Source organism: Bos javanicus, chromosome 13 (assembly GCF_032452875.1).
Source record: "Bos javanicus breed banteng chromosome 13, ARS-OSU_banteng_1.0, whole genome shotgun sequence".
Lineage (NCBI taxonomy): Eukaryota > Metazoa > Chordata > Mammalia > Artiodactyla > Bovidae > Bos > Bos javanicus.
In genome coordinates, this window is record NC_083880.1 from 15,727,440 (window position 1) to 15,754,602 (window position 27,163).

Sequence of the window (27,163 nt, forward strand, 5' to 3'; positions counted from 1 at the left end):
CAGCTTTCCGAGGCCCCGCCTCCTTCCGACTGGCGGGCGGTATTTGTCCTGCCCACTCCCGCTTGCCCTGTTCCGCTTCCGGTCGTCTAGGCGCTGGCCCCGGAAGGGTGTTGTGGTGGTCGCGATGGGGAAGTCAGATTTCCTCACCCCGAAAGCTATCGCCAACAGGATCAAGTCCAAGGGGCTTCAGAAGCTGCGCTGGTATTGCCAGATGTGCCAGAAGCAGTGCCGGGACGAGGTAAGCGGGCGCGGGGTGGCCCCGCGCGCACCCCCGCGCCTCTCCGGCGGTACCCCGCTGGGTATGCAGGCTGAGGTGCCAGACGCCGCGGCGACCGCCTGGGTCTCCCGCCCCCAGGCGTGGGGGCTGCGCAGGGCGAGCCCGGGACTCCACTCAGTAGGGCTGTACTTCCTTCAACCCCCTGTCCTGGCGGAGAAGCCGGCTTTGGACACCTCCTTCTCCTCAGTCTGATCACCCCCAAAGGAATAAAGAATGAAAAGGTTATAACCCCAAAAGGAATAAAGAATGAAAAGGTTTTGCATCCCCCTTGAGAAGCGACGTTAGTCAGGCTGTCACGAAACTCGGGATGAGCCGTGCGGCGCTGGACGCCCTGGAATAACAACACCGTCTCAGACTTGGCTAGGCTCTTAGACATAATCAGGGTACAGACCAGAACTAAGCCCTTGCAAGCTAGTCACCTAACAAGCCTTTGTCGAGCGCCTGCGACGTGCCAGGTCTGGGATGTTTTCTGCGGGTGACGTGGACTCTCGAGTCAGAACCAGGAGGCGGAGCTGTGTTCCCTTACAAGTTACTTGCTGTCTCTCCACCTGTTTACTTATCTGAAAAGTGAGACTAGTAATTGTCCGTTCTCATGAGACTGAGTTTTAAATGAGTAAATTATGTGCAAAGTGGCTGAGGGGCAGATATTGAGAAGCTTTGTAGACTGCTGTGGAGCACTTTTTTCCCATTATTTAGGTGGATGATAAAAGCACCTGGAAAAATTGACCGCAGGCTAGTGAGGTGATCCTATTTTTCTCTGGATGTTGAATTGGGTAGGAAAGGAAGAACAGTGGACACTTGGAATAATGTAATCCAGTGTTTCTGCAAGTGAGGGATGAGATACTTTAGATGGAACTCAATGTTGAATGACACTGATAACAGTTTTTCTCTTTCATTTCTCTTTGGTTCTCTTTACTACTACTCACAGTAAAATTCTCACACAGAAAACTAGTACAGGGAAATCCGTATACCCTTTACCCAGATTTAACATTTGAAGTATTTTGCTGTGTCCTTTTCCCTGAAATATTTTAAGGTAAATTACAAACATCAGGATATTTCACTTCTAAATGTTTAAATCAGTTCAATTCAGTCACTTAGTCATGTCCAACTCTTTGCGGCCCCATGGACTGCAGCACGCCAGGCCTCCCTGTCCATCGCCAAGTCCCAGGGTTTACTCAAACTCTGTCCATTGAGTCTGTGATGCCATCCAACCATCTCATCCTCTGTCATCCCCTTCTCCTGCCTTCAGTCTTTCCCAGCTTCAGGGTCTTTTCCAATGAGTTAGATCTTCGCACCGGTGGCCAAAGTATTGGAGTTTCAGCTTCAGCATCAGTTCTTCCAATGAATATTCAGGACTGATTTCCTTTAGGATGGACTGGTTGGATCTCCTTGCAGTCCAAGGGACTCTCAAGAGTCTTCTCCAACTCCACAGTTCAAAAGCATCAATTCTTCGGCGCTTGGCTTTCTTTATAGTCCAACTCTCACATCCATACACGACCACTGGAAAAACCATAGCTTTGACTAGACAGACCTTTGTTGGCAAAGTAATGTCTCTGCTTTTTAATATGCTGTCTAGGTTGGTCATAACTTTTGTTCCAAGGAGAAAGCATCTTTTAATTTCATGGCTGCAGTCACCATCTGCAGTGATTTTGGAGCCCCCAAAAATAAAGTCAGCCACTGTTGCCACTGTTTACCCATCTATTTGCCATGCAGTGAAGGGACCAGATGCCATGATCTTCGTTTTTTGAATGTTGAGTTTTTAAGTCAGCTTTTTCACTCTTTCACTTTCATCAAGGGGCTCTTTAGTTCTTCACTTTGTGCGAAGGGTGATGTCATCTACATAAGGGTGGTGTCATCTGCATACCTGAGGTTATTGATATTTCTCCCGACAGTCTTGATTCCAGTTTGTACTTCATCCATTTAAACTCCAGAAATGTTTAAATATGCTTCTTTAAAATATTAGGATATTTTTCTACATAGTCACAATATATGTCATGACACATAAACAAATTAATGAAAATTTCTTGGAGACTTCTTTGGTAGCCCAGTGGTAGGGAATCCTCCTTTCAGTGCAGGGGACACAGGTTCAATCCCTGGTTGGGGGACTAACATCCCATGTGCCACGGAGCAGCTAAACCCATGCACCACAGTCACTGAGCCCCCAAACCCTGGAGTCCACATGCCTGTGGTTAGAGAGTCCATGAGCCACATGGAAAAATATATCCCATATGCTGCAACTCTAAGACCCAGTGCAGTCAAATAAATAATTTCTTCATATCACCTTGTATATACTGCATAGTCACATTTTCTCAATTATTCCCATGAATGCTGTATTAAACTTTTTTTGGCATAAGGAACTGTATTCAGTGTCCTGTGATAAACCATAATGGAAAAGAATGTAAGTGTATGTATAACTGAATCACTTTGCTACACAGTGGCAATTAACACATTGTGAATCAACTATACCTCAATAAAATAAAAATAAAAACAAACAAACAAAAAACCCCAGTTATTTTTTAAACCAAGATCCAGTCAAAAGCAATACATTGGATTTAGTTATTAGAACTTTTTAAAAAAAAAAAACAGACTTATTTTTAGAGCAGTTTCAGGTTCATAGCAAAAATGAAGTCCATTTTTTGAAAGGTACAAAGATCTCTCTTACCCACCCTGCCCTCAATATGTACAGCCTTCCAGACCGTCAGCATGGTGCAGCAGAATAGTACTTTTGTGACAGTCAGTGAGGCGATTCGTGCATCATTAGCACCAAAGTGCCTAGTTTGCATTAGAGTTCACTCTTGGTGTTGAGCGTTCTGTGGGTTTGGACAAATGTATAGTGACTAATATCCACCATTATAGTGTCATACAGAATAGTTTCACTGCCCTAAAAGTCTCAGTGGTGTGGTATATTAGGACTTTTAATTCTCTCTCAGTTTTCAATTTGAGATGGAGCACCTTTCCTTCCCCCATTTGTTTTTTATTGACACTGACTTGAAGAGACCAGGCCGGCAGTGATCCTGGAGGACTCCCTTTTAACCATTATGTTTGCTTGTGGTTGTCTTTTGTCCTCTTTCTCTAACCCTTGTAGTTTCTGTAAACTGGGTCCTGGCAAAAATTGTGTAGGCGTCTGTGGATGACTAAAGATGAGAAGCTACTCTAAGCAAGATTGAGATTGGACTCAGGACAGTGGGAAGGGGGTTGAGCAGAGGGTCCGGGTGAGTCATTAGGAGGGCTGAGCAGACAGAGTGCTATGGAGATGGAGGCCTCTGGGGTGCAGCATCCTGCGTGCTGGACTGGGTGCAGGGTCCGGACGGCGCCGTTCCCGGGATGGGGAGACGCAGGAGAGGCACTTTCTCATGTCTCTTACTAGTGACAAGTTAGGTTCAGATGCTAAGCAGCGTAGATACAAAGCCAAAACTTGCATTTTTTTTTTAAATCATCTGAAGACTATACAGATTTAGTATGATAAAGATTATGTATAATATGAAGTAGTGTCTTTTGGGTAATGAGCTAACGTATAGGAGTAAAGTATAGGAAAGTGAGTGAAAATATAATAGTTTCCCTAATGGAAATTCACTAATGACCCATTTTACTTCATTATATTCCTCGAAATGCTTGCTTAACACTTTGTATGAAGCAGGTGCCCAATAGCAATTTGTTAGAGTCAAAACATTAAATCACTCTTCGTTACTGTGCCATGTAATGTTTTTTGCTAATGTCTGTTTTCTGAAGTGCCATTTTTCTGTCTCTTTAACCTTCTGGGATTCTTCTTTGATTAGCAAGGTTGCAAAACTCAGTTTTATGAAGTTAAAAAAAAAACAAACAATAGGGTGCTACAGCCAGTGACTTGATTATTTTTTATAATTTATCATCAAAGAGCAGTTATCTATGGTTTAATTGCTTATTGATTTATTAATAAGTGTATTAATGTTACTTATTAAATTGTTATTTTCTATTTATTAAATTATTATTATTTATTATTAATTAAATACTTTTAATGACCTAAATCAGAATTTAACTACTGCCTTTGCATTTTTATAGAATGGCTTTAAGTGTCATTGTATGTCTGAATCTCATCAGAGACAGCTGTTGCTGGCTTCAGAAAATCCTCAGCAGTTTATGGATTATTTTTCAGAGTAAGTAACTCAACACCATCTTTATCTCATAAGCTTTATTCAGTTGGACATTTAAGAGATGCTTAATATTTTATATATTAGAGGCTCTGTTTATTCCTTACAAATTAATGTGATAGCTACACTAACTTTGTGCTCCATTTTTGTCTTCTTTTGACAACTTATCATTGTGTGGAATTGTTAAAAAAAAAAAGTATTTCTCATGATTCAGTCTTTCCTTCCTTCCACATCAAACATAATGAAAAACTGACTTTCATTCTAAAATAGCTGTGGCTGAGAGCACAGCTCTGGAATCAGACTGCCTGACTTTTAAGTCCTTCAAACCTGGGCTCTCCACTTAGGAGCTGAGTGACTTCGGCTGAGCTTCCAGAGTTTATCTATAGATATTGTATCTTCTTAAGTATTGTCTTTCCTTCATAGGGTTTATGTGAAGATTCAGTTCAGGTCAGTTGCTTAGTCGTGTCCAACTCTTTTCGACCCCATGGACTGCAGCATGCCAGGCTTCCCTGTCCTTCACCGACTCCCAGAGCCTGCTCAAACTCACATCCGAGTTGGTGATGCCATCCAACCATCTCATCCTCTGTCGTCCCCTTCTCCTGCCTTCAACCTTTCCAGCATCAGGGTCTTTTTCAAAAGCATTAATTTTTCGGTGCTCAGCTTTCTTTATGATCCAACTCTCACATAGGTGAAGATTAAATGAGTTAATATTTTTAAGCGTTTAGAAGAGTACCCAGTACTTGATTAATATTAGCTGTTAATTATTATTATTATTATTTCAGTAGAGAGGTATTCTGAAATTCTGAACAGTGATACGTTTTACTATGCAGTGTCATAACATCTTACTCATTAATGCCGGTCAGTGCTTTAGAAACACCTTTAAGTATTAGGAAGCGTGTCAAATCATGGTGGTGGATACTAGTTTACCAAATTTCTGTTTTCACTTGGAATATAACAGATTTTATATTGGCAACAAATATTGTCAGTTGTTTTCCTTGATATCACAGGCTCATTTGTTTATTTTTGAGAAGAATAGGTACTGAATATTTAATTTGAAGTAACTGTTGTCTACCTGTCTGTCATTTCTCAAATTCCAAGTGATGCTTTCATGTTTCTGTGCTGGTTGGGGTTGGGAGCAGCCTTCTTTTCCTTTTCATCTGTAAAAATTCTATTTGTACTTCACCACCCAGATTAAAGATTGCCTCTGCCTCTTGGTATCTCCCTCAAGGTTTACATGGTATCTTATTACATCTCTTTTTCAGGTTAGCTTAGCCAAGCAACAGTTTAGCTTCTGTTATGGCTATGATGGTTCTGCTAGGTTGTGACCTCGGTGAGGGTTTGTATCTTACTCACCTATGTTTATCTGGCACTTAACATTGTGCGTAGCTCAGAGGGACACATTAAGTGCCAACTTCACATGGAAAAGGCAGTTTTGTTATTGATAGAATGGGGTTATTACACCACATTTACTGAGAGTTCATGAAGCGTGAAACTTCATGAAGAACCCTCTCCAGAGACCCATGGTCACCTTGTGCCTGCTTCACCAAGACAAAGTTTCACCTCCAAACCAACTGTTAACTTTAATTGTTGAAAGCTATAATCTTTCAGGATTCTTCCCTCGTTCAATGTTTAAAGGTTCACAACAGATGTTCACGTAGATATTTCACATATCATTTGCTCATGCAAACTGTATGATGGCTTAAATTTCAGGAAGATGATGCTGTATATTTGTAGAAATTACCTTAATGCTTTCCCTTCTTGCTTTATTAGGGAATTCCGAAATGACTTCCTAGAACTTCTCAGGAGACGCTTTGGTAAGCACCTTAAGTCTTGTGTACTCAGTGACTTTGTAATCTAATAATCTGCTCAGGGTCTGCCATGTTGTATTTTGTTCTCAGGCACCAAGAGGGTTCACAACAACATTGTTTACAATGAGTACATCAGCCACCGGGAGCACATCCACATGAACGCCACACAGTGGGAGACACTGACGGATTTTACCAAGTGGCTGGGCAGAGAAGGTGAGAACAAGACGTGATGTGAACGGCTGTTCCATGGCTGCACGTGGGCGGGGAGAAGACGGTCCTGTATTCTGCTCAGTTGTGTCCGACTCTGTGACCCCGTGGATGGAAGCCTGCCAGACTCCTCTGTCCACTTTCTGTGTAAATTTACTGGAAAGAGGTTGAGTAGGTCAGTTAGAAACTGGTGGAGAGGAGTGCCTCCTGCAGGGTTGCTTTTGCACACTGCAGGTGTGTAAGGGTGTCTGGAGCCATTCTCTTGATGATGCCAAGGTTTATCACTGAAGCATCCAATCGTTAGGTTGAATATCAACCAAGAGGTACCTGTCCTCTTCCAGTTTTTTTCCCCCACGTTCATTTCACTTTCACAAACTCTCGTTAAGGCAATTTTTAAATTTGCTGCCTCTTTTCCCATTTCTAATAGGATAAAAAGTTCGGGAAAAGAAAAGATGAAGAAATTTTTTTTATTATTGTATTATTTATTCAGTGTGTTTCTTTATTCCATTTTGGGGGGAAGTTTTCTGCTGGTGAAGTCAGCAGGAATATCATGTACTCAGTGGATGTTAAACGCTTAGAGACAGTTGAATAATTACTAAGCAGGATAATCCATTTTTTAATGTTTCCCTTGTTTCAATGTGTTGGCGCAACCTAGTCAAAAACCAAAATAATATTTTTTTCTATTTAAAAATACTAGAATGTATTCCAATTAAAATCTAAATGTCAGTAACTGTAAATATGGAAAATTCACATACTGTATGAATTTGTGTATTTGAACATGTTTGAATGAGTGTACTTGAATGAATGAGTAATTACTGTAGACAGATCACATTTATATTTGCTTTCAGCTTTGATTGCGTATAAAATTAATAGTATCGGTTACTTTTTTAAAGGTTTGTGCAAAGTGGATGAGACACCAAAAGGCTGGTATATTCAGTATATAGATAGGGACCCTGAAACAATCCGCCGGCAGCTGGAACTAGAGAAAAAGAAGAAGCAGGACCTTGATGATGAAGAAAAAACTGCCAAGTTTATTCAAGAACAAGTGAGAAGAGGTCTGGAAGGAAAAGAGCAGGTGGGCATCATCCAGAGATGCAACAGACAAAGGTCTGAAGAAGCACAATCACTTATTTGCCTTGAACCACATTTTGTAGGAGAAAGCGCGTGGCCTGGTATAAAAGCCCAGGTTGTGGAGTGGAGACAAAGCTGGGTCACTTCCTGACTTCACATGCTTATGTAACTGTGTCATCTTCTAAACCTGTTTCCTCATCCCTAAAATAGAGTCAGTACCTAAAGGTGAAGACGTGAACAAGTCAGTTCAACTAATTGTAGCTAATGCAGTGCTGGGGAAGACCACAGTGTGTGGGGACACAGAGGGCCGGCGCCTGCCCCAGCCTGGGGTGACGCAAGAATATTTAAAGGCAGATACAGCCCCCAGGCTTAGGAGTCTTGAGGAGTTACTGGGCCAAACCCAGGTGAACGGGGAGGGAAGGCGTGATAAAATTGTTTCAACCATTAGAATAACTAGATCAAAGCACTTATTTCAGCAGATAGTTATTGGTCACCTCTGTGTGCCAGGCGTTCTTATAGGCACTGGGGATCCAGTAGTGGAGAGAAGATGAAAATCCCTGGCTTCGAGGAGCTTGTATACTAGGTGTGTGTGAAAGCAGGAAAATACAGCCTAGTGTGTATGTGGAACTACTAGCCATTGAGTATTGTTAAAAGCTTCTTATTGTGATGCAGCATGCATAAAGTGTATGGCATGCATGAATCTTACGGTTACACTTCCATCAACTTTTACGTATGTGTCTTGAGATGAATGGATGGGTTGATCGAACTATAGATAAGTAGATAGTCCATGTGGCTACCACCCACATGAACATGTTAAACATTTCTAGTATCCTAGAAGGTTCCCTCATGCCCATTCCTAACCAGGACCCCTTGTCCCCAGAGAAGGAAGCACTGTTCCAACACACTATTATTAATTGTGGGTTAGTTTAACCTGTCTTTGAACTCTGTAAGAATTGAATCATCTAGTATGCTGTCTTTTTTATTTATGTATTCATGCATTCATTTATTTGTATTGATGGTATGTTCTCTTTGTGTCTGGCTTCCTTAGCTCAACATAACGTTCTGTGCATGTCGTTCACTATGTCCTTTCCCATTAGTGCTGCTTTTCTTTTTGATTGATGTATAACATTTCATTTTATGACTATAACAGTGTTTATCCATTTTCCTATTGAGAAGCATGTGGCTTGTTTCGAGCTCCTCCCACACCCCCCATAGGATGTCTTTATTGGAAGATGTTTACAATACATGTAATCTCTTATATAATACCTTAACTGTTTTAGATAGTGAGTTATAATTTAGAGCTCTTGAATATTGTTAGTAAATGCACTGTGAACCAAACCTTCGAACTCTTTTTTTTTTTTAAGGAGGTCCCTGTTTTTACGGAATTAAGCAGAGAAAATGATGAAGAAAAAGGTACTTTCTTCCTGTTTGAAAATGGATGCTTTTATATTGGCCCTGCCAAAAACTAGCAACATGTTTGGGAATAGGACATATTATCTACCTGGACTGCTTTATTCTCATTAGTAAAATGAAAAGGTGATAACAATGAATTAGATGGAATGCCTTCAGCAATGAATAACCAGACTGAGTAAAATTAGCCTAAACGGTAAGGAAATACTTTGCCATACCAAGACTCCAACTCCCAGAGATAGGGTGGTTCTGGATGTCACACTGTCAGCAGCTGGACACAAGGTGGCTGCCAGCACTCCAGCCATCATATGCAGACCCAGCCTGTCCAGAGGAAAACAGAGAGCCTGTTTCTCTTCTGGAGTCCCCTATGAGCAAGTAGGCTTTTCCTAGAAGACCTTCTTCCTAGCAGCAGGTTTCCTTTTGAATGTCATTGGTCAGACTGTATCTTGTGTCCCCCCCCCAAAAACAGTCACTGGGAAAGGAAATAGAATGATTTTGATTGGTTTAGACCAAAGAACCATACTTATCGCCTCCCACAGGTCCCACCTCTTAGTCCCATCCCCTTGGGTGTTAGATTTTCAATGTTTAGATTTGGGAGGGGACACACCCCTTCAGACCATAGCATCCTCCAAGCCATGTGTGAGGCCTTCAGACACCGAAACAAGATGAGATTCCTGTTACCAAACGGAGAGGGGAGGCGGAGCAGGGAAGGGGTCAAGGCCACGTGCTCTATCCAGTGAAGATCTCTCCCTGCTCTGTAAGCACCACTTTAGTATATTTTACGGGAGTTTATGATCTCTGGGTAGGAGCATTCCAGCTCTCATTTATTCAGAATGTCCATGAATTTCTGTGTGGCTTCTTTGTGGTATACCTGATGTTTTGCTAGAATTTTCCCCAAATATGTATCGAATACCAGTTCTTTTCTTTCAGTTACATTTAATCTGAATAAAGGAGCCTGTAGTTCAGGAGCAGCATCTTCCAAATCAAGGTGAGCCACGTGGACAGGTTTCTTAGAACTTGAGAGTTTGGGTGGAATGTTGATGACTATCTTAAAAGGTGCAGGATTGTGAGTTATTTTTTCTAGGTGTCATTTTCATCTCTCTTTGTTTTGTTTAATGGTTGATTGATTTTTTTCTTAGAAACTGTTTTTTTCTTATTTGTCTGTGATGAACTGATTCTGTTTTTTGAGGAAAGCTCATGTTTTATTAAAATGCTTCACATGGTAAACATGTACTACTCCCTGACTCCTTCTCCACTCAGTGGTTCTTTGTATGCTATGGCAGTATTTATTTTTCTATCATAGCCCACTGTGTTAGCTGGGGTATACACTTTTCGTTTTACCTGCTCTGTTAGGATTTTCTGAGAATAGAGACTAAACTTCTCCAGCTGTCTCCTTAGCACCTGGTTAAGTATAAATGCGTTAGTAGACACTCAGTAGCAATTGCCTACCCTTCTGAAGGGTGTGGTACTGAGCTGGAGCTGACCAGCCTTTTCTGTAAAGGGCCACACAGTGAGTATTTTAGACTTTGTTGGCCATGTGTCTGTCACCACTTCACTTAACTGTGCTATCGGACTGAGGAAGCAGCCACAGACAATACGTAAGTGAATGAGCCCGGCTGTGTTCCAGTTCGATCTCATTTATGAAAGCAGGCAGTAGACTGGGTCTGGCCCTCAGACTGCAGTGTGTCAAGCCCTGGGATGGCCTGTGGTCGGGTGTTTTGTTCTCTTTTCTCGAGGGCCTCATGTGTTCTTCCATCAGATATGCACGTGCTGCTTGTCATGTGCGGTGCACTCAGTTTTAGTCATGGAGGTTTAAACATGGATGGGTATTCAGGAGGACACCGGTATCTGGTGGAATTTATCTTTTGAGCTGGACCATATTTGCTATTTTTCTTCATATTCTACATGATGCTTATTTCTGTGCTGTGCTTAGTCACTCAGTCGTGTCTGACTCTTTGCGACCCCATCGACTGTAGCCCCCAGGCTCCTCTGTCCATGGGGATTCTCCAGACAAAAATATTGCAGTGGGTTGCCGTTTGCTTCTCCAAGGTGTCTTCCCAACCCAGGGATCAAACCCAGGTTTCCCTCATTACAGGCAGATTCTTTCCCAGCTGAATCACCAGGGAAGCCCAATGCTTATTTAACCTAACTCAATTTTTTTTGGGTAGAGGGTTTTTTGTTGTTGATTGTTGTTTTGTTTTGGTGTTTTGTTTTGGTTAATCACAATGGTATAAATTCAGCGGCATTAAGTAGATTCACACTGTGGTACAACCATCACTACCACCCATCTCCATGACTTTCATCACCCCAAACTGAAACTCTGCACTCTAAAAAATAACTCCCCACTGCTCCTCCCCTCAGTCCCTGGTAACCTCTGTTCTGCTCATCTGTCTTTATGAATCTGAGCAAAATCATACAGTATTTGTCCGTTTGTGTCTGGCTTCTTTCACTTAGCACAACATCTTCAAGGTATATCCATGTCTTGGCTTGGATCAGCATTTCTTTCTTCTTTAGTCTCGATGGAAACGTCCCCTTGTACGTGTAGACTGCGCTTTGTTTATCCAGTCACATCGTGAGCGTTTGAGTTGTTTTCGCCTTTTGGTGCTTGTGGTTAACGCTCTTCTGAACATCAGTGTACAAATATCTGTTCACATTCCTGCTTTCAGTTCCTTTCGGTGTTTATCCAGATGTGGATTTGCTGGATTATATGGTCATTCTGTGTTTAATTTTTAAAAGGTTTTCCACAACAGCTGTACCATTTTACATTCCCACCAGCATTTGCACAGGGGGCTCCAGTTTTTCCACATCCTTGTGAACATTTGTTATTTTCTGTGTTTTTTTTAATAGTAGCAGCCTAATGAGGGTGTTTCATTTTGGGTTTGATTTGCATTTCCCAAATTTGTGATGGTAAAGATCTTTTCATGTGCTTTTTGGCCATTTATAATCTTTGGAGAATAATTTATTGCCCATTTTTTAACTGGTTTGTTTATTATTCAGCTTAGTTTTAAGAAAAAGTAACAGCTTTAGTACAACTCAGTTTCATATTTTGTAAATACGACAAAATAATTAGACTGGTAGGGTTCAGTGAGTCAGCAAATATTAATGGAGCATGTATTTGAGTCACAAGATAGTTACTGCTACTTTACAGGAAGAAAAATATATATATATATATATGGATATATGTAGTCTCTCCCCTCCTATGAGAGAGGAATCATATATACAAAGGGTTTTATATGAGGTGGAGCCCGGTGCCTGCCCCAAAGTGCTCTGGCAGTTCAAAAAAGGACACAATCCATGAAGTCTCATGAAGAATGGATCTTAAAGAATTTCGACAAATGGAAATAAATGGAGAGACTATTTTAGATACAGAGAGGCATGTGCAGAATTACAGAGGCTTGGACAGGCATGGCTCAATCAATAGCAAATTGTTCAGAATGATAAGTATACCTAGTAAATCAGGGATGGTATTCTGGGGCCAGTGGTGACGGTTGTATAGTAGCACTCAAAAGTTGAGAATGTGTGCTGTGAAGACCTCAGGCAATCAGGAATAATAAAAAAGTTCACACTGAATGTTGAAATCTTTGTTTTAAAGAAGTAGAACCAGCAGCACTGTGCTGGACTTCCGCTGGCTGTCTTACAAACCTCTCACCTGGTTGATCCTTGCGGTCCAACTAAAGTTGGGCCACATTACAATCCCCGTTCATAGCTGGGGAACTGGGAAATAGGGAAAATTGCTGAGGGTTCTAGCAGAAGTAGAAAGAAACCCTCGTGGCCCCAGCCCTGAGGCTGATGCTGTCATCCCTGACGGTCACACAGGTAGAGTGGCGCTGACTTGGGGCAGGGACAGGAAGGGCTCCGTGCTCCCAGTCCTATGCGTGAGGGACATGCCCGTCATTGTTTGACTAATCTGTAGTTAACCGTGTTTAACAGGCTCCTTCTGTGGTGTTCCTTTCACCCATTATAAAGCCTGCACGTTTGCAGTTTTTGTTAACAGCGCATTCCTCTTCCCCTCAAGTTCTTTGGGACCAAGTGCCCTGAAAACGATTGGGACTGCGGCATCAGTGAAGCGGAAGGAGTCCTCCCAGAGCTCGGCTCCGTCAAAGGAGAAGAAGAAGAAGAAGTCTGCCCTCGATGAAATCATGGAGGTGAACTTTATGAACTGCTTGTCCACTCTAGCTATTTGGTGAACGATGTCATTCCAACCAAGGAGAGTTAAACAGTTTCACCAATTAAGAGATTAATACAAAGGGAGGAAAATGTGCTCAGGCCAGATTAGGGGCGAAGAGCCCAGATGCAGTTCCATCTGAGTGGAGCCAGAACCTCCCTAGGTAGGTGCCTCAACTGCTGTCTGCAGAACTCTTCCTGAAATTGTGGTCAGTAGATTTCGTTTAGAAGGACCATTGTGGTGATTGACGCCAGAAACAAAAGCTCTGCTCACCTTTGGTGGCTCAGAAAATTGGCATCCTCCAGGGATCTCTTCTGTGGCCTCTTAACTTCCACTTAACACCTCCTAGCTGGGAAGAGAACATTTAGACATATTTTTAATTTGATTAAACCAGATAGCCAAATTTATGTGACATCATTGAAAACCTGTGATTATCTGACTTAGAGCTATACCTCTGCTTTAAAGTTACCTGAAATTCTGGAGTCATTCTGCAGAAGGTTCTTAATATATCCTTAAATACACATTTCTCCCTTTCACCCCACCACCTTCCCTGATCAATAAATTTATGAAATCTTCAAGTTATTTATGAAGAGAAAGAATAAATGGGTACAAGAGACTGATTATTTTCCCTCTTAACATCATTTTCTCCGGGCTCCTCAACCTTTTTCCTTCATTTGCGAAGGGATAGGAGGAAACTGGTCTTCCCTATTATTGGAAAAACAGAAAATGCAGGGCAGTCAGAACAGCTTAAAGTATAACATATTGCGTGTACACCGTGAGATGTGTTCATTCTAGCATTCAAGCCATGCAGAGTTGCTGTTATGTGCTGGGCATCATGCAAGGTCCTGCATGTGTGCAGTAGGGAGAAAAACATGGACCCTGCGTGTCATGGAGCTTTTGCTCTAGCAAAGGAGATATCCCAGACAAAGTGAACCAGTGGATGAGTATTCACAAAATGTGAAGCCCTAAGGAGATCTGAAGGCAGGGAGTGGGGAGATAGTTTGTTCCCTAGCTGAGGCGGGGAAGATCGCCACTTCAGTCTTCGAAAGGAAGATCCACGTGGCTGGAGCCCAGTGAGCACTGGAGTGGTGGCATCTGACGTTAGAGAAGGGGCAGCCCCGCAGAAGTCTTAGAGCCCATTTTGAATATAATTAAGTGAAACAGAAAGCTGGATCTACCTGCTTAGAATATAACATGCCAAGTTTATAGGGTATTCTTTGTTCATATTGGGAAGTCGGCAGAATTAAAATGAAATTTCAGGTCAACCAAAGAATGGCATTGTTCATTCCCTTTGATAGGGTTAACTAAGCAGTTGAGAAAGAAAAAGGTGTGAGATGCAGTTCTGGTGGTTAGCATGTTTCCTTTTGGTCACCCTTTTGTTTACATCTCTCTTGGATGTGTTTTCCTTCTCCTTCATTTGACAGCTTTATCATCCTTGTCAAACAGGGAAGCTCCTTTTTGTCATCAAACTGTATACCCAAGTACACTGTCCTAGATTGGTCCATAAGAGTTACATTTTTACCCCTGAAAACATCACCTGTTTTCCGTCTCATGACAGTCTGGGGAAGGAAGGAGGGGTGGGACTGTGTGATGTTGGCAGGCAGCCTCGCAGTTTGACTTGATAGAAGCTGTTTATCTTCTTGGTCAGTTGATTTGCCTGTTCCTTATTTTCTTAGGGTTGCTTTTTTTCAATCAAAAATAAATTGCAGAAAATGTTTATCAGAGCTTGCACATTATATCAGTCTTCTGTGAAGTGTGTTTTATGGAGTTCTTTTGCTACATAGAATGTTATTAGAAATAAACTGAATATTTTAAAAAGGCAATTGTTGGAATGTCTCATGTGTCCTTCAGATTGAAGAAGAGAAGAAAAGAACTGCACGGACAGATTACTGGCTGCAGCCTGTACGTATCCCACTGGGCCTTCTTACATCTAAGTGTGCTCTTACGTGTGTGCTAAGTTGATACAGTTGTGTGTCCAACTCTTTGAGACCCCATGGATGGTAACCTGCCAGGCTCCTCTGTCCATGGGATTCTCCAGGCAAGAATACTGGAGTGGGCTGCCATGCCCTCCTCCAAGGTATCTTCCTGACCCAGGGATCAAACCCACTTCTCTTGTGTCTCCTGAATTGCAGGTGGATTCTTTACCACTGAGCCCCGTGCTCTTAAGTGAATGATTTAAATGGTCTTTGATATAAATGGCTAAATTTCTTAAATATCTGTCATTTCTGGAGATACATTTATAACTTTAATGACTCATCTGTGCATCTGCTCTGTAAAGTCCTGATTGTACCTTTGTTGGAAGGTAGCTTCCTGTTCTTGAACCAGTAATGTGCCTTGAGTTTAGTGCCAAATTTTTCTAAGGACCCCTTGAATTTAAGTCTAGAATTATTTTCTGTTTTGGCCATCTGTGAAAGACCTAGACTAGTTGAGATTGGTAGGTAGAAGTGCTGGATTTCAGGGAACCTTCACTGTGGAAATCAGCCATGAGATATGCATTTTTTCTCTTGGTAACCAACTGTGTTGAGTTAAAAAGAGAAAGAAGAAATGAAAGATTACTAAGAAAATGTCTTGCCATTGTGCTGGGAAGGCTTCCAACTCCAAAGGGTCTTATTTAGACAACAGGTAACATTTTACTATGATTTTTTTGGTGAAAATGGTTTAAAATATAGTATCAAAAGAGGAAAGGTAATTGATATTGTTCCTTCCATCTTTTTTTTTTCCTAGGAAATCATAGTGAAAATTATAACCAAAAAACTTGGAGAGAAGTATCATAAGAAGAAGGGGATTGTAAAGGTAGGACTGTGAAGCTAGGGATGGAATTTGGGAACGGAGCTGGTGGGGGGCTGAGTAAAGCCATCTTGCTGCTGCTGCTGCTGCTAAGTCGCTTCAGTCGTGTCTGACTCTGTGCGACCCCATAGATGGCAGCCCACCAGGCTCCAGCCGTCCCTGGGATTCTCCAGGCAAGAACACTGGAGTTCGTTGCTATTCCTTCTCCAATGCATGAAAGTGAACAATGCAAGTGAAGTCGCTCAGTCGTGTCCGACTCTTAGCGACCCCATGGACTGCAGCCTACGAGGCTCCTCCGTCCATGGGATTTTCCAGGCAAGAGTACTGGAGTGGGGTGCCATCGCCGTCTCCGAAAGCCATCTTGATACTCCTCAAAAACCAAGTCCTAGCAGCAGAAGCAGTGTGTCTAAGGATTTTGATGGCTGACTGCACAATGGTTGGAGAAATATTCTATTTCCAGCCATAGTATAAACTGTGGTTTGCTTTCTTACTGGAGCAAATAGTATAGGTGTCCATGGCCATGTCTTAAAAAACTTCAGCAAGTACACCTTATGCATTCCCATTGTTGCTGACAGGCAATGAAATGATGCCCCGGAGTTCTAAGGAGGACTTCCTTGTGTTTAACCTGAGAGGCTTATCTTGAGTGCCCTAGGATTTTAAAATTTAAAAATCAGCTCTCTAGTCTTTTTCTTTCTTCTGCTTTTCCTAAGTATAGTTTCATGCTAGCAGCCAGCCCTTGTGCCTGCATAAATTACCCTCCTAATGTATTTAAACAAGGCAGAATTGTTCCTCTCGCTATATGTCTTAAAGACTTATTCTAAGATCACCAGCCTTTTCCTTCCAAGTGAAAACCTCAACTAAACTTTGAATTGAACTCTTTAAGGACCATCAGATCAGATCAGATCAGTCGCTCAGTCGTGTCCGACTCTTTGCGACCCCATGAATCGCAGCACGCCAGGCCTCCCTGTCCATCACCAACTCCCGGAGTTCACTCAGACTCACGTCCACCGAGTCAGTGATGCCATCCAGCCATCTCATCCTCTGTCGTCCCCTTCTCCTCCTGCCCCCAATCCCTCCCAGCATCAGAGTCTTTTCCAATGAGTCAACTCTTTGCATGAGGTGGCCAAAGTATTGGAGTTTCAGCTTTAGCATCATTCCTTCCAAAGAAATCCCAGGGCTGATCTCCTTCAGAATGGACTGGTTGGATCTCCTTGCAGTCCAAGGGACTCTCAAGAGTCTTCTCCAACACCACAGTTCAAAAGCATCAGTTCTTCGGCGCTTAGCCTTCTTCACAGTCCAACTCTCACATCCATACATGACCACAGGAAAAACCATAGCCTTGACTAGACAAACCTTTGTCGGCAAAGTAATGTCTCTGCTTTTTAATATGCTTTAGGTTGGTCATAACTTTCCTTCCAAGGAGTAAGCGTCTTTTAATTTCATTTCTGCAGTCACCATCTGCAGTGATTTTGGAGCCCAGAAAAAGAAAGTCTGACACTGTTTCCACTGTTTCCCCATCTATTTCCCATGAAGTGACGGGACCGGATGCCATGATCTTCGTTTTTTGAATGTTGAGCTTTAAGCCAACTTTTTCACTCTCCACTTTCACTTTCATCAAGAGGCTTTTGAGTTCCTCTTCACTTTCTGCCATAAGGGTGGTGTCATCTGCATATCTGAGGTTATTGATATTTCTCCTGGCAATCTTGATTCTAGCTTGTGCTTCTTCCAGTCCAGCGTTTCTCATGATGTACTCTGCATATAAGTTAAATAAACAGGGTGACAATATGCAGCCTTGACGAACTCCTTTTCCTATTTGGAACCAGTCTGTTGTTGCATGTCCAGTTCTAACTGTTGCTTCCTGACCTGCATACAGATTTCTCAAGAGGCAGATCAGGTGGTCTGGTATTCCCATCTCTTTCAGAATTTTCCACAGTTGACTGTGATCCACACAGTCAAAGGCTTTGGCATAGTCAATAAAGCAGAAATAGATGTTTTTCTGGAACTCTCTTGCTTTTTCGATGATCCAGCGGATGTTGGCAATTTGATCTCTGGTTCCTCTGCCTTTTCTAAAACCAGCTTGCACATCAGGAAGTTCATGGTTCACATATTGCTGAAGCGTGGCTTGGAGAATTTTGAGCATTACTTTACTAGCATGTGAGATGAGTGCAATTGTGTGGTAATTTGAGCATTCTTTGGCATTGCCTTTCTTTGGGATTGGAATGAAAACTGACCTTTTCCAGTCCTGTAACCACTGCTGAGCTGTCCAAATTTGCTGGCATATTGAGTGCAGCACTTTCACAGCATCATCTTTCAGGATTTGGAATAGCTCCACTGGAATTCTATCACCTCCACTAGCTTTGTTCGTAGTGATGCTTTCTAAGGCCCACTTGACTTTACATTCCAGGATGTCTGGCTCTAGGTGTGTGATCACACCATTGTGATTATCTGGGTCGTGAAGCTCTTTTTTGTACAGTTCTTCTGTGTATTCTTGCCATCTCTTCTTAATATCGTCTGCTTCTGTTAGGTCCATACCATTTCTGTCCTTTATTGAGCCCATCTTTGTATGAAATGTTCCTTTGGTATCTCTGATTTTCTTGAAGAGATCCCTAGTCTTTCCCATTCTGTTGTTTTCCTCTATTTCTTTGCATTGATCGCTGAAGAAGGCTTTCTTATCTCTTCTTGCTATTCTTTGGAACTCTGCATTCAGATGTTTATATCTTTCCTTTTCTCCTTTGCTTTTCGCTTCTCTTCTTTTCACAGTTATTTGTAAGGCCTCCCCAGACAGCCATTTTGCTTTTTTGCATTTGTTTTCCGTGGGGATGGTCTTGATCCCTGTCTCCTGTACAGTGTCACGAACCTCATTCCATAGTTCATCAGGCACTCTATCTATCAGATCTAGGCCCTTAAATCTATTTCTCACTTCCAGTGTATAATCATAAGGGATTTGATTTAGGTCATACCTGAATGGTCTAGTGGTTTTCCCTACTTTCTTCAATTTAAGTCTGAATTTGGCAATAAGGAGTTCATGGTCATAGCCTGATCAAATATGGCTTCTAGAAAATAAACTCCATTGATATTAATAGAAGGAGTTACTCTTAAAACAAGTTGCTCTTACTCTTTGATTAGAATTTCACTTGTTTTCATTTATTTATTTCTGTCCTTGGACTTCATATTGGCATGTCTCTTCTGTTATTAAAGTGTTGGTTTTACATGACAGGAAGTAATTGACAAATACACAGCTGTCGTAAAGATGATTGACTCTGGAGACAAGCTGAAACTTGACCAGACTCATTTAGAGACAGTCATTCCAGCACCAGGTAAATCACTCTGCAGACCCTTTAATACATATACCATGGAAATAAGTGATTCCATTCCTACTGGACATTACCCAATAATTCCAGATATGAGTTTCCTCTTTAGAAAAATGTAATCACCTATTATAACCAGCTCCTGTTTGACTTGGTGATGTGGATGTTTACCAGTCCTCTGAGGAAGCTATTTTGTGGCATGAATAAAATTTCCCTTCCTAGAATCTTTTTTTTTTCCCCCCAGAAGCAAATCATAGACATATCTGGATAAAATCAATCATGTTAGGATTATTAATGCCTTTGTTTAGCCATTTGAGATAGTAAAGTAAAAGTTAGTATTATCTTGCTTTTTCTGTTCCTTAACCACCTTACACATTTCTAATGTATGGGGAGCACGTGTATACCTGAAATTTTTTTAATTTTAAAAATAAAAAAATAAAAAAAAATACCACTGTGGTTAGGTTGTCTGCCTCTGACCCAAAACCCTTCATGGTATTATCATTGCCAGCATAGTGATAATGTTAGTCTCTCAAACTTGCATTTATCAGATCAGATCCTGTTATTCTTTCTCCCTAAAACAAAATTCATTTTATGGATTAGGAATTGTGGACTTTTTTTTCAAAAGCTTTAGTGAGGTGTAACTGACATAAACTGCATCCGTGTATAAGGTATATAAATTGATAAGTTACAGCACGTACCCACTCCCATGAAAACCATTGCTACCATCAGGTTGATGAATGTGTCCATCACGCCCGCAGAGTTTCCCCATTTCCTTTACAAACCTTTGCTCCCTGCTCTGTCTCCGCTCTCCCCCAGGCAGCCACTAGTCTGCATTCCATCATACAGATTAGCTCCTATTTTTCTAGAATTTTATATAAATAAAATATCGTGTGTTCTGTGTTTGTGTCTGGCTTCTCTCACTAAGCACATTCATCCATTATTCTGGATTCATCCACATTATTCTGGATGAATCCAGAATAATATTGGTGCATCTGTGCTGTATTCATTTTTACTGCTGAGTATTTCATTATGTGGACATGCCAGCCTCTAAGCGGTCACCCACCGATGGACACTGGGGTTGTTTAAAGTTCTTGGCCATTATAAATAAAACTGCTATATGAACATTCATGTACAGATCTTTATATAGATATAAGATTTCTTTTCTGAGAAAATTCTTAGAGATAGAATGGTTCAGTAGGCATATGTTTACATTTTTATGAAACTAACAACCATCTTGTGATTTTAAAAAGAGACAAAGTAAGCTGAATTTTTTTCTGGTTGCTTACGGGCTCTGGGCATCCCCTCCAAGAACCTTATGCTTTTTGGTCTTAAATTAAAACATCCCTTAACAAATAAGTGGAAAAAATGAGGAGTCTTATAATGTGATGGTGATCAAAGTATCTACAAACTGTACTTTAGAATCATACAGATAATAAATGATTAAGAACTTGCATTGTGTTGATGCAGAGCAGTTATATTTGGCTGTAAGAAAGTGGCATTTTCTTTGTATTAAGTGTTAACTGTTTTTCTGTTGCAGGAAAAAGAATCCTCGTTTTAAATGGAGGCTACAGAGGAAATGAAGGCACCCTAGAATCCATCAATGAGAAGACTTTTTCTGCTACTATAGTCATTGAAACTGTAAGTATATTTACAGAAAGACAAATTTCAAAATGCTTTTAAAATGCTCTATGGTTTTTGTCATTGATTTGGTGTTTTATGAATTTGGGTGTTCTGTTTGTATTCGTTCCTGTTTGGAAATCTGTAAGGTTCCCCCACCCCCGCTGCCCCGCCCCTTATTTTTAAGAGTTTTTTTGAAGTGGAACATTTTTAAAAGTCTTTACTTAATTTGTTGCACTATTGTTTCTGTTTTATATTTTGGTTTTTTGGCTTCAAGGCATGTGGGATCCGGGCTTCCCTGATAGCTCAGTTGGTAAAGAATCCACCTGCAATGCAGGAGTGAAAGTGAAGTCGCTCAGTCGTGTCCGACTCTGCGATCCCATGAACAGTAGCCTACCAGGCTCCTTCGTCTATAGGATTTTCCAGGCAAGAATATTGGGGTGGGTTGCCATTTCCTTCTGCAGGAGATCTTCCCGACCCAGGGAGTGAACCCAGGTCTCACATTGTAGGCAGACACTTTACCGTCTGAGCCACGAGGGAAGTCCTGGTGGCAATGCAGGAGACCCCAGTTCAATTCCTGGGTTGGGAAGATCCCCTAGAGAAGGGATAGGCTACCCACTCCAGCTCAAATGGTAAAGAATCTGCCTGCAACGCAGGAGACCTGGGTTCGATCCCTAGGTCGGGAAGATCCTCTTTAGAAGGGAGTGGCAGTCCACTCCAGTATTCTTGCCTGGAGAATCCCATGGACAGAGGAGCCTGTTGGGCTACAGTCCATGGGATTGCAAAGAGTCAGACATGACTGAGCAACCAACACTACCCACTCCAGTATTCTTGGGCTTCCCTTGTGGCTTAGGTAAAGAATCCTCCTGCAGTGTCAGAGACCTGAGTTCGATCACTGAGTTGAGAAGATACCCTGGAGAAGGGAATGGCTAGCCATTCCAGTATTCTGGCCTGGAGAATTCCATGGACTAGTCCATGGGGTCTCAAAGAGTCAGACGTGACTGAATGAATTTCACTTCATGTGGGGTCTTAGCTCCCCAACGGGATCAAACCCACAGCCCCTGCCTTGGAAGAGGGTTTCTTGATCACTGGACCACCAGGGAAGTTCCTGTATAAGCCTGTTTTCTTTAATAACTGACATTGCTGAAGCAGTTTATCTTCTGATTACAAAAGAAATACCGTACATACTTGTCTTTATCTGTTCACCCTCCTATAGCAAAGTACCATAGACAGGGCAACTTTAGAAACAACAGAAATTGACTGCTCACATTCTGGAGGCCGGAAGTCTAACACCAAGGCGCAGGCAGAGCTGGGTGTCTGCTGAGGGTCTGTGTCCTGATCTGTGTTCTCTCATGTGCTGGAAGGGGCGGGGAGCTCTCTGGGGTCCCTTTTTAGGGGCACTAATCCCATCCTCAAGGGCTCTGCCCTTGTGACCTCATCACCTCCCAACACCATCACATTTTAATGTATTGAATCAGTTTGGGGCAGGACACAAACATTCAGTCAGCAGCAATACTCTTATATAAAAGCTGAAAATTACAATTTACTATAAATACTTCAAAAAATTGCCCATAAGCCTCCAGGCAAATGGTAAGCTCCATTAATATTTTAGTCTGTTTTTCCCCCATCTTTGTATTTTATAAAATTATGTATAATATGTATAGTTTTGTATCTGTTTTTTCCCCCTCATATCTAATATAAACTTAATCTGCCAGAGTGTAATTAGTGAGGAATTAGTCATGATTAATGGAGGAAAGCCACAGAAATCAATAATTTTCCAGTGTTCTTCTTTCTTTCATAAAGGATTTAAGGTAGGTGACATCAATAAAGTAATTCATCTCAGGAATCTGATATTTAAGTAAAATTGCTGATTCATTTAGAGTTGGTCCACTGACAGTTCTGCTCACAAGAGTGAGACCTGACCTGTCTTCAAAGGAAGGATCTGAGACGGGCTTCAGATCCTCGCGCTGCTGCACCATGTCACCGTTATCACGGGCAGCGTGACGGGCTGTGTGTGGAGGGTGCGTGGCCTGCGCGAGCCCCGCGCCACCCCTGTCCGTGGGCTGCGTGTGGAGGGTACATGTGGAGGGTGTGTGGCCTGGGCCTGGGCGAGCCCCGCACCACCCTTGTCCATAGGCTGCGTGTAGAGGGTGCGTGGCCTGGGCAAACCCCGCGCCACCCCTGTCCGTGGGCTGCCTGTGGAGGATGCGTGTGGAGGATGCGTGGCCTGGCGAGCCCCACACTACCCGTCCGTTCTGTGGGCCGGAGCACCGTCTCACACCACGCCTGACCAGGGGGAGCGGGTAGGGTATAAGAGGTACTCACCAGCCAGCAGGTCTCCGGCACAGCATCTAGTGGTAATGCATCCCACCCAGTATGAAGAAAACACGACCAGTTCCTGACAAGGACTCCATAGGGTACTGTTTTAAAATTCAGAGTCACGAAGAACTGTTAGCCACCTTAATGGTGTCTTAGGGATGTGAAAAGGCACGTTGGCATCCAGAAGCATATGTCCTTTTCTTGTCCTGTAAGTGCATGTGTGTTTTTAACCACTTCTTCAATTATTTTAATTTGTAGGGCCCTTTAAAAGGACGCAGAGTTGAAGGAATTCAATACGAAGACATTTCTAAACTTGCCTGAGTTTGAAAATTTGTTAGCATCACATTAAAATCTTAAAGCATCAAATTGGTGTTCACCAAGACATTGCAAGACTCTACTGTGTTAGGGTGTTTCTTTTGTATAAAACAAATGGATTTATTTAAATATTACTGTAGTTGTTTAGTCTAACTTATAGAAAAATCTAATTATGTCTCGTGAAGTATCAAAATTATGTAATTATGTCCTTGTTGTTTTTGTTGCCTTTGTAATACTTCCTTGATTTTTTAATCTACATTAAAAGAATATTATTGTAAAGTGTTGTATATAGGACAATGTAGAACTATTGTAGAGCAAATCCTTCATATTCTCTAAATTTATATTTTCATCAGTAAAGTAGTAAAGTTGGATGTAATATAATTACATTTTTAAGAGTCAAACTATAAATAGAATAGCTTTATTGAGATGTAATTCACACACCATACAATTTCACCCATTTAAAGTGGACGTTTTAGTGGTTTTTAGAATATTTACAAAGTTGTTTGAAAATCACCATTGTCTAATTTGAGAATTTTCATCTCCCCAAAAGTAACCCTGGATCTATAGTCACTCCAGACTACTGTCAACTACTAATCTGCTTTCCATCTCTATGAATTTGCCTGTTGTGGACATTTCATAGAAGTGGAATCATAGGGTATATGGTCTTTTATGACCAGCTTCTTAAACAAAGCGTAGTGTTTTCAAGGGTTATCCATGTTGTAGCATAGGTTACTACCTCATTTTCATTCAGTGGTAATCTTTTGTATGGATATATAACGCATTTTTCAAAAACTATTCATGAGTTGATGGACTTGGATTGCTTCACTTTGAGGCTATGATGAATAATGCTGCTGTGAGCATGCATGCACAAGACTTTTTGTGGTCATGCATTTTCAGATCCTGGGGCACAGTAACTCACTCGTGTTATACCGTGTCTAACATTTGAAGAGCCACTTCCATAAGGAATGGCTCTCCCTGATTGTGGTGCAGAAATAAAACATGATGCTTTCCACAGGCCTCCCCCAAATCTGTAACTTTGGAATCAACTCAGTAGTTTTCTTCACAGAAAAAAGTTTCATCCCTACTTCTCACATTCTTTTCTCCAACATCTTCCTGAAATTATCGCAAAATAAAGTAGCGTTATTGAGGTTAGGTTTAATTTTTAAAAAATCAAGCATAAAAATACGATTCTATACTATAGAATTGTTTTCCCTATAAGGTTTTAGAGGCCAATATGGTTATATTAACCAGAGTAACTGCAGACACCTAAAATCAAGTCTTATATTGACCTTTTTTCTTTCTTTTTTTTTTTTTGGCTGCACCAGACAGCTTGCAAAATCTTAGTTTCCTGACCAGAAATCGAACCCCAGCCCCCATGCAGTGGAAGCACAGAGTCCTGACCACTGGACCACCAGGGAATTCCCTGACTTTTCTTTTTAAAACATTGTAAGCTATTATTCTTTTTAAAAAACAGACTTTATTTTTTAGAGCAGTTTCAGGTTCGCAGCAGAATTGATGAACCTCCACTGACCAGTCATCGTCACTGAAAGTCCATGGTTTCCATTAGGGTTCCCTCTTGGTGTTGAACATTCTGTCGCCTTGGACAAGTTTATGACGACATGTATCCACCATTATGGGATCGTACGAAATGGTTTCATTGTCTACAAATCCACCTCCTCGTTTCCCTCCCTCCCCTCCCTCCGTCAGTCACTGATCTTTTTGACCTCTGCATGGTTTTGACCTCTCCAAAATGCCATGGTTGGGCTCATACAGTGTGTGAGCCTTTGCAGACTGGCTTCTTTTACTTAGTAACATGTGTTTAAGTTCCTCTATGCATCTTCTCACGACACGACGGCTCATTTCTTTTTAGTGCTGAATAATATCACATTATCTGGATGCACCACAGTTTACTTAGCCATTCATTTACTTAGCCTGAAGGACATCTGGGTTGCTTCCAAGTTTTGTCAACTATGAATAAAGATGCTGTAAACTTCCACGTGTAGATTTTTGTGTAAACACAAGTTTTCAGTTCATTTGGGTAAATACCAAGGAGCGTGGTTACTGGATTGAATGGTAAGAGTGACTTCCAAAGTCTCTGTTGCTGTCTGCAGTCCTACAGGCAATGAATGAGAGAGTTCTGTTGCTCCACAGCCTCACCCGCATTTGGTATTGTCTTGATTTTGGCCATTCTAATAGGTGTGTAGTAGTATTTCATTGTTTTAATTTGCAGTCCCTAAGGAGATCCAACCAGTCCATTCTGAAGGAGATCAGCCCTGGGATTTCTTTGGAAGGAATCATGCTAAGGCTGAAACTCCAGTACTTTGGCCACCTCATGCAAAGAGTTGACTCATTGGAAAAGACTCTGATGCTGAGAGGGATTGGGGGCAGGGGGAGAAGGAGACGACAGAGGATGAGATGGCTGGATGGCATCACTGACTCAATGGACGTGAGTCTGAGTGAACTCCGGGAGTTGGTGATGCACAGGGAGGCCTGGCGTGCTGTGATTCATGGGGTCGCAAGGAGTCGGACACGACTGAGCGACTGAACTGAACTGAACTGAATGACATATGATGTTGAACATCTTTCTGTATGTTTATTTGCCATCTGTATGTCTCCTTTGGTGAGTTGTCTAGTCAAGTCTTCTGCCATTTTTAAATTGAGTCATTCACTTCCTTACTGTTGAGTTCCAAGAGTTCTTTGTATATTTTGGATGATAGTCTTATACCAGATATGTCTTTTGAAAGTACTTTCTCTTAGTTTTTGGCTTCTCAGTTTTTGGAAGGCTATTCTTTTTCACAGTCTTACTTGAGGTTAGATAAAATTATTGGCATTGGTATCTTAGGAAACCTAATTCCTGGAGGTTTCTTCATTAGGAATGCCATTGGGTCCCATTGCTCTATTTGCTCATTTTCCCCTTATGTACTTCTTTTATTTTATTACTTATTTACTTTGCTTTTTTGTCTGTGCCCCGTGGCTTGTGGGATCTTAGTTCCCCAACCAGAGATGGACCCCGGGTCCCCTGCATTGGAAGAGCTGAGTCCTAACCACTGGGCCACTAAGGAAGTTTCCTCTCCTTATGCTTTTAACTGCCTATCAGTTTTTGCTGATATCTTTGAGTAAATTTATTCAACAAACATTTACTAAGTGCCTCTAGAAGTAAACCATTGCCATAAGTGCTGGAGATAAAAGGGTGAGAAGCAGGTATAGGCCCAAGGTGGGTGTAGCGTAGGAACTGACAGTGTTCAATGAATTGATACTCAAATGAAACGATTGGCTGACGGAAATGAGCTAATCTGGAATAGCTGCTTAAAAACCCACCCTGACTTTGCTGTCCCTCAGTGAGAAACCTATAACTGCTGCCAGCATACACCTCGGTTCCTACTCTGGTAAAATGGGGTCCCCGGATTCAAATATGGGGCAGCTTTCATTGTAAGGTCACCATTAGGTAGACTGAAGTGCCCCTGAAATGTTAACTGAGTAACTGAATCATTATGCCATTAAAGGAAGCATCCCTGATTTTCCTTCCTCTTACAGTGGTTATTTCAGAAAAAGTCACCCATGTAGCGGAGAAGGCAATGGCACCCCACTCCAGTACTCTTGCCTGGAAAATCCCATGGACGGAGGAGCCTGGTAGGCTGCAGTCCATGGGGTCGCCAAGAGTTGGACAAGACTGAGCAACTTCACTTTCACTTTTCACTTTCACGCATTGGAGAAGGAAATGGCAACCCACTCCAGTGTTCTTGCCTGGAGAG

The 27,163-nt window shown here is 41.8% G+C and overlaps 1 protein-coding gene across 3 annotated transcripts; it reads left to right on the forward strand.

Moving 5' to 3' along the window:
- The first annotated feature begins 32 nt into the window (after window positions 1–32).
- Window positions 33–26,927, forward strand: KIN (Kin17 DNA and RNA binding protein). Of its 3 annotated transcripts, none has more exons than XM_061435741.1 (13): window positions 33–238; window positions 4,316–4,410; window positions 6,175–6,218; window positions 6,303–6,425; window positions 7,313–7,494; window positions 8,855–8,903; window positions 9,831–9,888; window positions 12,916–13,045; window positions 14,917–14,967; window positions 15,790–15,858; window positions 19,070–19,169; window positions 20,698–20,798; window positions 25,642–26,927. In XM_061435741.1, the coding sequence occupies exons 1-13, from the start codon at window positions 125–127 to the stop codon at window positions 25,954–25,956; spliced, it is 1,431 nt and encodes a 476-aa protein (XP_061291725.1). In that variant the 5' UTR covers window positions 33–124; the 3' UTR covers window positions 25,957–26,927. The 3 variants fall into 3 exon arrangements, with proteins under 3 accessions (XP_061291725.1, XP_061291726.1, XP_061291728.1); XM_061435742.1 differs by having other exon boundaries at window positions 23,355–26,087; XM_061435744.1 differs by having other exon boundaries at window positions 24,737–26,087.
- The last annotated feature ends 236 nt before the right edge of the window (window positions 26,928–27,163 follow it).

What these genes read in the sequence shown, in the direction of transcription:
- KIN (XM_061435741.1), top strand. Translation starts at nt 125, where the DNA reads ATGGGGAAGTCAGATTTCCTCACCCCGAAAGCTATCGCCAACAGGATC. An exon ending in AGAAGCAGTGCCGGGACGAG is followed by an intron (nt 239 to 4,315) that starts GTAAGCGGGCGC and finishes GCATTTTTATAG; the next exon opens with AATGGCTTTAAGTGTCATTG. An exon ending in CAAGTGGCTGGGCAGAGAAG is followed by an intron (nt 6,426 to 7,312) that starts GTGAGAACAAGA and finishes ACTTTTTTAAAG; the next exon opens with GTTTGTGCAAAGTGGATGAG.